Source organism: Artibeus jamaicensis, unplaced genomic scaffold (genome assembly GCF_021234435.1).
Source record: "Artibeus jamaicensis isolate MK-2021 breed Jamaican fruit bat unplaced genomic scaffold, CSHL_Jam_final scaffold_1964, whole genome shotgun sequence".
Taxonomy (NCBI): Eukaryota; Metazoa; Chordata; class Mammalia; order Chiroptera; family Phyllostomidae; genus Artibeus; species Artibeus jamaicensis.
Genome location: NW_026522030.1, coordinates 39,056,520 through 39,068,432, shown reverse-complemented (window position 1 = coordinate 39,068,432; position 11,913 = coordinate 39,056,520). Strand labels below are relative to the sequence as shown.

At 36.5% G+C, this 11,913-nt stretch overlaps 1 protein-coding gene across 2 annotated transcripts in view; it reads left to right on the top strand.

Annotated features, from left to right (window-relative positions):
* Nucleotides 1-3,644: 3,644 nt before the first annotated feature.
* Nucleotides 3,645-11,913, top strand: part of LOC119063988 (zinc-regulated GTPase metalloprotein activator 1A) — a 52,567-nt gene continuing 44,298 nt past the window's right edge. For both annotated transcript variants that reach the window (XM_053656477.1, XM_037165569.2), the window contains exons 1-4: nucleotides 3,645-3,883; nucleotides 7,404-7,490; nucleotides 9,234-9,330; nucleotides 10,484-10,575. In XM_053656477.1, coding sequence (XP_053512452.1) covers nucleotides 3,739-3,883; nucleotides 7,404-7,490; nucleotides 9,234-9,330; nucleotides 10,484-10,575 — 421 coding nt within the window. In that variant the 5' untranslated portion in view covers nucleotides 3,645-3,738. The remainder of the gene's footprint in view (nucleotides 3,884-7,403; nucleotides 7,491-9,233; nucleotides 9,331-10,483; nucleotides 10,576-11,913) is intronic.

The following is an 11,913-nucleotide window of genomic DNA, read 5'->3' as shown; positions in this document are numbered from 1 at the left end:
TATTTACTTGTTTTAGACAGAGGGGAAATGAGGAAGAAAGAGAGAGAGAAACATAAATGTGTGGTTGCCTCTCTCATACCCCCTGCAACCCAGGCATGTGCCCTGACTGGGAATAGAACCAGCAACCCTTTGGTTCACAGGCCCACGCTCAAACCACTGAGCCAGCAAGGGCCTTACATTGGTTTCATATATTAACAGAGGGCTCTATGATACTTGAATATTAATGTACTATCTTAATTAATACAGTCACAAAATTAAAAAAGCCATTGGCCTCTGGCCTTTCAGAGATGTCCCCACTAAGTTCATGTGTATGTGATGAAAATAGCAAATTAATCTGTAAGTATTAGAGTTTAAGAAACACTTTGTTAAAAAAAAAGAAAAGAAATATTTTGTTTATCAATTGGTTTATTTATCAAGTACAGTTACATAAGAGGAAGTGAGTTAATTTTGAAACCCCCAGTTTCCTCTCCTGTACACCAATAGCCATTGGTGGCCACTGGTGTGTACTTGCCTTTGCAGGAAGTTGCAAAACTGAGAGAGAAAGAAACCAAACCAAGTTGGCATTATTTTTAGATCTCCTCTGATTTGGATGTAGCTACAGTTCTCACTTTTTCTCATGGCATCTGTCATAACTATTCAAAGGAAGAAAACGAGGCAAAGGGGAGCAGCAGGGAATTGTGGCAAAGGACAATGGCAGAAAGTTGAGCTGCAGGGATACAGGTGGCTTGAGAGCTTCATGGCTCTGCTCTGCTCCAAGGCAGGAGGGCCACCTACCACAGCGCAAAAACTCAAGTGTTGCTCAAATCAGGTCTCTCCAAAGCTAGGCATTGGTGCCCTTGGTGAAATAGTTTATGGTTTGAGCTTCACACCTTCCTTCAAATTTTTAGTATAGTGGCACACACAAGCTAAAGGTGATTTTTACTTTTTAAAAACATTTTACATTTTAATAGGTTGAAAATAATTGAGACAGTAATATTTCATTACATATAAAATTGTATAAAATTTTCTTATTATATAAGATTAAAGTTTCAGTTTGTAACAATTTATTTTCTCTTGTATTGTATAACCGCCTACACTATATCCTGGAATTTGTCTATTGACCTGTAAAGACTAAAATGTTTACTACAGGACCCTTTACAGAAAAAGTTTGTAGATTTCTGGTTTAGAAAAGCACAGAATTTAGTGTCTGGCAGAACTGAATTGATCTCCAGGGCTGACTGTATGACCCTGAGCAACGTCTTTGTTGCAATGGTAAATGATTTAAGCCTCAGTCTCTTTGTCTTTAAAATGGGTATAGAAATAATATGTTGCAGAGTTAAATGAGGTAATGTATTTCACATGCTTAACACAATGCCTATCAGATGGTTAGGGATCCCCACTTCATTATTATTGCTGTTGTTTTACTGTAAAGCATCTGAAACTAAACAAAATTGTAAAACTAAGGAAATTTTAAAGTTCTTTAGAAACTTTGATAGATTCTATACTATTATACTTAGGAAATTTAAAAACTTATTTTAAAAGGCATTTATGATTAAATAAGAACAACATGCTCCCTCAAAATAGAATGATAAAATTGGTAAGACCTGTGTTTAGAAGTAAAAACAGTCATATCTAGACACGCAGGGAAAGCGGATATTGCAAGCCACGTATATGAATAATCCTAACCCTTGCCTCTTCAGACACACACTTGCTGAATTCTGTCCAATCACCAGTCAGCAAAAAAAATGGCAGAACTCCACAAAATTCACAGATAGATAACTTGATAAGGAGTATTATGGAAACAGATAAAAGGAAAGATTTTATTAAGCTGTAGTAATCTTTATACTCATACTTAGGTATGGCTCAGTTGGGGAAATCACCACAAGTAGGTTCTAACTCTACTCAGAAGGTCACCACTTAAAACTTCTGGGGGCAGGACCTGAAGGCAGTGCTTCTCTGCAGATTTACACTGGCAACCTTGCCTTTTGATGCACGGATAGGCCTTTAACTTTTTTTATTAGCAGCTTTATTGGGATAAAATTCATAGACCATATCATACACCTATTTAAGGTGTACAATTCAGTGGTTTTTGTTATCTCCAGGGTTGTGTTACCATCGCCACAATCAATTTTAGTACATACTCATAACCTCCAAAATGTACCCGTTAGTAGTCCCTCCCCTCAGTCCCCTGGTCCCTAGTAACAACTAATCTATTTTCCACAATATTTCTATAGATTTACCTATTCTGGATATTTTATATAAATGGAATTACACAGTATATGGTGTTGTGTGAATATCTTATTTCACTCAGCAGAATGCTTTCAAGTTTCATTCATCTTGTTGCAGACATCAGTACATGATTCATGTTTATTGTGAAATAATGTTCCATTGCATGGATATACCCATTCTGTCTATCCATTCATCATGTGATGGACAATTGGGATGCCTTTACATTTTTTTGACAGGTTTAATGAGATTTAAAGAAACGAGAGTTGAAGCAATTCAAAATGGTGTCTCTTTCTTGAATATAAGTATACACATGTATTCTTTGGATGCATTTAATTTTTGACCACGAGGTAAAACTTTTCACTCTGACTGAGGCTATCTACTGTTACAGCAATACTTGCTGGTCACCTTGACTGAGCCGGTCTTATGGGGCATAGGTTCCTTTTGTTGAGAGATAAGATGTTAATAGAACATCCAGCCAGAACCATGTAAGAGAACTGTAAGAATGTGCCTGAGAAATATGTAATAAAAGGAGGTCAGAACTGTGGTAGGTTCTGTTCAGGCAGCCATACAATGCTGAAGGATCACTTAGTGCTGTTTACAGCGCAAAACCTGGAAACAATTGACAGGAAATGGATAAATAAATTGCTGTACAGTCACGTAGTGCTATAGAATATAATACAATGGTGGAGTTGAGAAATATGAATAACCCCAGAAATTTATATTTTGTATAACACTCTTTTTGCAAATTTTAAAGACAATCAAAACATATTGTCTAAGCACATATATTTGTGATAAAGCTAAAAAGAAAACAGGTAATAATGAATCAGAGGAGTTCATTATAAATGTACAAAAATAAAAAGAAGAGCTAGCCATGGAATAATGTTGAGAGAGCGACATAAACCAAAGAATATAATAAATGAACTCAGGTTACCAAAGGTTCAAACAAATAGTGACAAAGAACAATAAATGAAAGTAATGCGTGTACATTGTAAAAATTTGATACACATAAAACATAGTAATTATATTAAATTACATGCAATTATATTAAAGAGTTTTCCCTGGTTATTCCTTCAGGTAGAATAACTACAATTAACACTGTGGTGTTATAGTCTCCCCTTTTTTCCTCTACGAATAAAAGAAAAAATTAATGATACTAAAAAGTGTGAAGTCGTTGAAGTCTGTTCCCTGTGGGAACTGTTTAGGTCACGCTACGCACTCCAGGTTTCAACCAATCTGGCCTCAGCTACATCAGCCATCAAGTGTGAAGGCTGCGGACTCCCGCAGCGGCCGAGGCTGAGCCCGGCTGAGCACTGACTCTTAACAGCTCTGCCCCACAGCTCCCTGGTTCGGGGAACACGCTCGGGGGCGTGCCCAACAGGGGAGGCGGGGGCGGGATTCGGAGAAGCAAGAGTCGCGGCGTGATGACGTTACGCCGCTCCGGCCGTGGCGTGCTCGGAGTGCGCTGCTTCTGTTTGGGATCGGGGTCCCAGTTCTCGGGCTGCGGGAGAGGTGTTCGTGCTGCTGGCGGACATGTCACAGGCTGTGGACGAGGGAGAGGAGCAGGCGGAGGAGGATTGTCCTGAATTGGTCCCCATTGAAACGAAGCAGAGAGAGGAGGAGGAAAAGTCTGGCCCCGGCGCTAAGATCCCAGTCACAATTATCACCGGGTATTTAGGTAACTCACCATCCCGGTCTGAGAATGCTGTAAACGCTAGTTGTCCTGGGATTTGGGGGGCTAAGGTGCCTCGCCTCCTGAGGCATCCGGGCCTCTGGCCAGCAGCAAATGTCTTTGAGGTACGGGCTGGGCCACTTGCTTTCTATATGGATTGCCTCTCATCTGCGGGGTCAAGGATGCTCTGAATCCCTGTACGTTAGATTCACTTTTATCAAGTGAGATTGAAAAATAACGTCACATATTGAAACTAGTTGTGGTTTTGTGGCCTGAAGCCCGGGCCCATCCCCAAACAGTGCATGTGACCTTTAGCAAATTATCTTACCTTCTGAAGATTATCTGCTTCACCTGGGAATATAAACAATATTGGGCACCTGTCTGAGTTTCTCCTCTGCAAAATGAGGCCGGAAATATCTACCTTATAACCCTGTTACCAGTGGGGGGTGTCCTGTCTGTAAAAGGCCCGATGCAGGGAGGGGCATTCCTCAGTAAATTCCCCTTCCCCACAAGCCATTCTCTTCCAGGCATTCCTGGAAAGACCACCTATCAAAATTTTTTTAGGTCTGTCAGTAAAGCACTGTAGGAGAAAGTAACAAAGTCTCTGCTCTCCAAGACTTTCTTTTTTTGCTTTCAAAATTTATTTTGCTTTCCTATTTATTTTCAAATAAACTGGAAAGCAAAATAAATGAAAGTAGGAAAGTTTATTTCTGTTTTTAGTCAGGACTAATTTTCTAATGGAATGTCTTTATTTTTTATTTTCCCACTGTTATTCAAGGACTGTCCTGAGAAATTGAGCAAATTCTTTGTCCGAAATAGTATAGCTCGGACTTGCCCCTCTGGCCTTCCTCATTGGAGATAATGGTCTGAAGCTCAGGAGTGAGGCTCATGTAGGCTGAATCTAGGGCATAGTTTCACTATTTGTTCTCGATCATCATTTTCTCTTTCTTGAAACATTGTTTCTTCACCTTCCATCACATTTTTCCACCTCTGGTTTCTTTTAAATTTCCCCACCTCTGTCCATTCTTTTAACTCCACACTCAGATAGTTTGTTTTGATGTCCCACAGACATCTCAAACTCCACATGCCCAAAACTTTGCTATCATCCCCACAGATCCTCCTGCTCCTGTGATCCTAATCACTCGGAATACTCTAAAAGCTTCCTAGCTACTCTTGAGTCATGACGCCCTTTGATGTATTCTGTGTATTTTAGCCTTCCTGATCTTTATTAATGTCAATCTGATTGTGTCAGACCCTTCCGAGGTCTCCATTTGGATTAAAGTTCAAATTCCTTAACATGAATTACAAGGTTCTAAAATGGTCTGGCTCTTGACAACCCCCCAGCCTGTAAAACTGGCCCATCAACATTACTGAACTACTTTTACTTCTAAAAGGTACCAAGAATTTTAGCCCTTGCATACTTTTCTTCTTATTCTTACACCTCTGGCTGGATGTCCTCTGAGGTGTTCCATTGGACATCTATTAAGTGTGTCACCCTGCGACATAATTGCCTGTTTTGATCTGCATTTCCCTCCATAATCCCACATAATACTCTTAAGCTGCATAAGGATAAAGACAGTCTCTATCTTGTGCACTTTTTACCCAGGCCCAACATAAAATCTGGTTGGTAGTAGACTTTTGAATGAACTGCATCTTAAAGCCTCATCATATGATTAATTATTAAGCCTTAGTAATTTTGTTAGGTCTCATGTCCTCCCCTTTCCATTTCCACTGCTGCTACCTAGTGCCATGCTCCTGTTCAGGGCCTGTGTCTTACACTTGGACTGGCTTTAAGAATTTCTTCATGGCTCTGCCTCCTTAAGGTCTATCCCTTTGACTCTGTACTTCACACTTTAGTGATATTGGGCTTCCTACATAGAGCACTCTAAACACAAGCCTTCAACAGCTTTTAAAGGAATATGACCTAAAATGTTGAAGATATTAATAACCTAATGCTCAGTAAATTCCTCCTAGTCATATCCTTGAAATCTTGTAAATTCACTTCAGAAGATGTGTACAAGTGTTTGTAATAGCAAAACACCAGAAACAGCCCAAACATTCACAAACAGGAAAATAGATAAATGATCTATTTATACAATTGGACTGCACTACGGTGCAATTGGGATTGAGGGGTTTTCTTTTTTCTCTATGAACTTTGGTGTCTGTGGATCACAAGACAAGTGTTTTTCTTCTACTTCAGCTGAACATACTGGGTTTGATATGCCACCTACTGGATAAAGTTAGTGTAGCTTTATGAGTTTATCTTTCTAAAGACTGAATATTCTGTCTTTTGTTATTTCCTACATCCATTCTTTATTTTGTGTGTGTGTATGATATATATGTAATCAGTGTTATAGGTTGTTTGAAGCATACTAAAAGTAGACATAGTAAGTTTGAATTTACATCCGATTGATGATGGATGTTGAAATAAAAGGTGTTTATATGTAAATTTGAGGGAATTAAAGCATATATTCTTGGCTAAGAAACATTGTCATCATGCAAAAGGATTTAAATGTTTTATATTTTATAAACTGAGTACTTTATTCCTTGAAAGCCATTACTGCAATATTTTTATTTAATAGAAAATTTAGAAACCTTTATATTAACTGTATTATAAGTTATGCAGAAGGCATATTGTCATGAGGTTGAAGAAAACTTTGTGATCTGACTTGTAAAAGTATTTGTAAATATTTATAAGTGTTATGTCAACAAAACATTTTAAAACTTTTCAAAGGGTACTTTAATCTTCCTCTAGAATAATCTTAGTTAAGTTGAAAAATAACATGCAAATTTTTTAAAAATTGGGACTCTATATCTATTTTTTTAATTGATTTGAGAGAGAGAGAGAGAGACATTAATTTGTTGTTCCAGTAATTGGTTGATTCTTGTATGTGCCCTGATCAGGGATCAAACCTCCAATCATGGTATATTGGGGCAGCGCTCTAACCAACTAAGCTACTTGGCCAGGACTCTGTTTTTGTGTCTTTAAAATCAGTCTTTAGCCCTGGCTGGTGTGACTCTGGATTGAGGGCCAGCCTGTGAACCAAAGGGTCACTGGGTTGATTCCCAGTCAGGGCACATACCTGGGTTGCAGGCCCAGGTCCCTGGTAGGGGATGTGCAAGAGGCAACCACACATTGATGTTTCTCTATCCCTTCCCCTCTCTCTAAAAATCAGTAAATACCATATGATAGAACCTTTAACAGGAACAACAAAACAACAAAACAAACAAGCAAAATATAACCAAAGACACTGAAATAGAGAACAGGCTGACAGTGTTGAGAGGGGGGAGGGGAGGGAATTTCAGGGGAAAAGGGGAAGGGTTTGCAGCAACATGTATAAAGGACACATGGACAATAACAAGGGGGGGGTGGGAATGGGAAGGAGGTGGGGAGGGCTGGGAGAGTGGGCTGGGATGGGAGTAAAAGACAGAAAAGTGTACTTGAACAACAATGAAAATAAAAATAATAAAATCTTTTAAAAATCAGTCTTTAAATCTTGTTATTTAAAAAATATGTATTTTATAGGTGCTGGAAAGACAACACTTCTGAACTATATCTTGACAGAGCAACATAGTAAAAGAGTAGCAGTTATTTTAAACGAATTCGGGGAAGGTAAGTAAAGTTCAATAAATGCCATGCTGCAAGAATTTATAGGATAATTTGTTCCACTGGTGACTTGATATTCCATATTTCATAATGACAGTGCAAGGCATTGTCATGTAAATACATTGGTATGGGTTGTTTTGGAAGAATTAGATTAATTTCTGTCAAGCTTTATTTTGGACAGAGTTTGAGTACTGAAATTAGATAGTTTCTATAAAATTTTATTTTGTATAACTTTTAAATTCATACCAATGGGATTAAATTACAGATTTTTACATGAAATAACTCCAGAAGTGAGAATCTATGATAAATGAAAAAAGGTGCATTTGTTCTGACTACATTGTTTAATTGCAACTTTTGAAAAATTTGAAAATGCTTCAGTTATTATAAGTTTACCTTGTTGAATGTTTATTATCTGCAAAGCAATTAAAACTGAAGTTTTAAAAATATGGTCTCCGTTCTCAAGAAAATTCAGTTACCTGTGAAAATACATGCATTAAACATTCTACTTTTTTATCTTTAATATTGAACCATAATTTTAAAAAATCTATATAGCATTGTTAGAAACAGTTCTTTGATTATTTTGATTATACTTTGATTAGTTTTTCTTAATAAGTGTGAATTTTAATAAAAGCTTACTTTTAGCCCCAAATTATAACTTCTATGGGCTATTTGTTAAGGTATGCCATTTTTTTCTGTTGTAAATTAGTAAAGGAGCTTGTTTTTATGAATAGGTTGGGAGATCTGTTAGTTAAATATGATTTCTGATTTCAGTAAACTAAAAAGTCCTGTTAGGCAAAATAAAAGCCCTAAGATTTTAAATCACAGTCTTTTTCTAGCTTCTTATTAACTGCTCATTTTTTGAACACTGATTCCATTTACTACTTCTTACTATTTTTTTTCACTCTTTCTGGATCACTTTTGCAGTTTGTCCTTTATGGCATTCACAATACTTTCCTTCACGTTATATTGATATTCTCTACACCCTCAATTCTGTAGCAACTTCTTTCAAAGCTCTTTGTCATCGCTAGCTGAAATATAAACAAAAAATGTAAATGAAAATATTTTCTTTTGGCCTTTTTTCTTTATTAAAGGAAAATAAGATACTTCAAATCATTCTTGTATGATAACCAGCATATCAGAATCTCAAATGTATTTTTTTCTCAAGGAAGCATTGCTGGGAAACATGTATTTGGCTAAAATTTAATTTTTAAGTGAGCACATTGATACCTTGGCTAAGCAAACTTGCTCAGATGTCTAGGGTTGCTACTCATATTGGGAGTACTGAGTAGGCTAATAGATATAAAAACAACTTAGAAGAAGAATGAAAAGAAAAATATAAATAAGGACCTTAAGAGGTGGAAGGGCATATGAAAACTAATGTATAAAACATACTATCTGAAATGTTGGTCACAAGAAAGAGTGCCTTCGGAGTGGCCACCGTATTAGGAAATGGGAGTGGGCAAGGAGGAGGCCCGAAGAGGAAGCGCGGTTTGATTTATTAATTTTGGATTTGCCTCGTTAGGTGCTTCAATCCACTTTAAGAAACTAAAGCTAAAATAAGCGAGAGTGGCATAGTTTAACATATTGAAGCTGCATGAATAGAATGGAAGAATAAATGTTATGTATTTTCTGCTTTGAAATCCCCATTTTTGAGTGTTTTCTCACATGCGTGCACACACACACGCGCACACACACACACACACGATTTGCTAGTAAACATAATCTAAGGAGTGCTGCTGCTTCTTTCAGGAAGTGCAGTGGAGAAATCCTTAGCTGTGAGCCAGGGCGGAGAGCTCTACGAAGAATGGCTGGAACTCAGAAATGGCTGCCTCTGCTGTTCAGTAAAGTGAGGAATGTGTTTACTGTGTGCTTGTTGGTTTACTATAAATGCTTACTGATGATATTTCCAGCTTTGATTTTCTTGTGTAATTTTACTGAATTTACATGGGCTGCTTCATTGTATTCTCAAACAGAATGTAGACTGACTTATTGGGATGCATTTTCTTAAATTGTTTCTTGCTGTCTTATTTATTTTTCTGTATGCTGTAATAAACACTTTGGTCCTTTTCATTGAGTTTTTTAATTGCTTTTGATGTCAGGGTTTATGTAATCTCTGTGGTGCATGAAAGTCTCGTTTTATCCGTAAGAAATGGTTCTGAGTTTATAAGTGATTGGTCTTAGTTCCAAGACTTCAACCCCTAAAAACAAAAATAACTATCAAAAAACAGAAAATGTTCACATTATGTTTCACCAATTATAGTTCTTTCCAAGAACTGTCTGTTTTATTACTAATATAGTACAAATCTTAGAAAAAGACCTGACACATAGCAGTCACTTGAATGGGTATTTGTTGAGTGAATTCGGAAAATTAACATCTGTACTCTAGATTTTTGTAAGTTCTAGTTAATTAAATTTCTTCTACATCATTTATCATCTTAAGGGTTTGACTTTGAGTCAAATGCATTAAAAGGCTAAAATCATAACATTTTCTTAAATAACCAAAATGCAATCTATTAAATATTTTCTTGCACATTTTATAAGAAAAATAGAAATTAAAAACTAGAACTCTGATTAAGAACAGCATTAAAAGGTGCTTAGTAGTAGTATCCTTTTAGCTGTTACAGTAAACTACTGTAATTCATAATTTTATCATTATTTTGGATGTTGATTTTTATCTTTCAAAGGGTATAAAAATAATAGACTCTGACTTTATAGTCAGGTATATTAAAATTTCCTCTGCTTTTAATTTTAATAATGTTAAAGTATTAACTTATGTATCTGATTTCTTTTTATCTATCAGTGTCTGTGCATCTGTTTCTCCCCTCATGGGTAAATATTGGATGGACATTTTGTTAGAAGCTTGGGAGTGAGTTAAATTTTCACATGCCTAAAGATATATTTGTCTCAGGTTGCTGAATATATTTTTGAGTGTTCGTAATGATTGCTTTAAAATATTCAGGCAGTCAGTCAACTCTATATTATGTTTTGATATTCTCCAGGGACAACGGCCTTAGAGCTATTGAGAATTTGATGCAGAAGAAGGGGAAATTTGATTACATATTGTTAGAGACCACAGGGTTAGCCGATCCTGGTAAGAAATGATATTATTATTAGTAACCACTATATAGTTCTTAAACATTTTAAAATAAATGTGCTAGAGAAATGTCTAAAAATAGGTATTGCCCTGGCCAGGTTGCTTAGTTGGTTGGAGCATCGTCCCATACACCAAAAGGTTACAGGTTCAGTTCCTGGTCAGGGCACATATATCGGTTGCAAATTGAATCCCTGGTTGGGTGTGTGGGGGAGGGAACTGGTCTGTGTTTCTCTCTCTGTTTTTATCTTTCTCCCTCCCTCTTTTCCTCTCTTTCTAAAATCAATAAAAAACATATCCTCATGTGAGGATTAAAAAAACATGAGTATTGCAGCTTTACTTTAGATTTTAAAATATTTCTTTGTTTAAAGAGGAAAAATACCAGTTTGTCATGTTTTTCATCAGACGAAAGTCATGATCAGAGTACTTAGTATTTTTAACTTGATAATAGAATTTGAAGTTCTATTGATTGATTTAGGATTTTTGGTAGAAACAAAAATTGGTTTAAAATATGGAAATTTAGGGAAAATTGAGACATTTTACTTTTTAAGTTTTTATTTCATTGGTTATATCCTAGAGAGATTTTATTTCTGATTACTTTCTTTTTTTAAATATTTTATTTATTTATTTTTAGAGAGAGGGGAAGGGAAGGAGAAAGAGTGGGAGAGAAACATTAGTGTGTGGTTGTGTCTCATGTGTCCCCTACTGGGGACCTGGCCCACAACGCAGGCATGTGCCCTGACTGGGAATTGAACCGGCGACCCTTTCCTTCACACCCATGCTCAATCCACTGAGCTACACCAGCCAGGGCTATTTCTGATTACTTTCTAATCCAGTTTTCTTAGGGGGTCATTTAGAGATATTTAAGGACTTTTGGATTCTAATTTTAACAATACTTATTCCTTTAAATTATTGTTTGCATTTTGTTTTTCTACTACCAAAAATAATTTTTTAATAAATGCTGTTATAAGGTGTAGAGTTAAATCAAGCCCACTGAGCCTTTTTCCTGGTGTAGAATGAATAATAGTTATTCATGAGAGTTTTTTGTGTCTGAATGGAATCACATGTGAACTTCGCTGTTGAAAGCTACAGAAAGTCGACCTGTTTCTGACAATGGGTTGCTGATTCCTTCTTACCCAAGTAATTTTTAGGTGGCATTTTTATGCCTAGTTTGCAGAGCATTTAGTGTTTGTTTTGTAAGTCTGACCCGTGTTAGTAAATTACTGAAGGTTCAAATGTGATCAGTGGTCATTATGCTTAGAAGTGTTACATGTGTAACACACGTTACCCTTACAGTGTTACAATGTTACATTATAACATTGTCCTCATGTTTTCAAA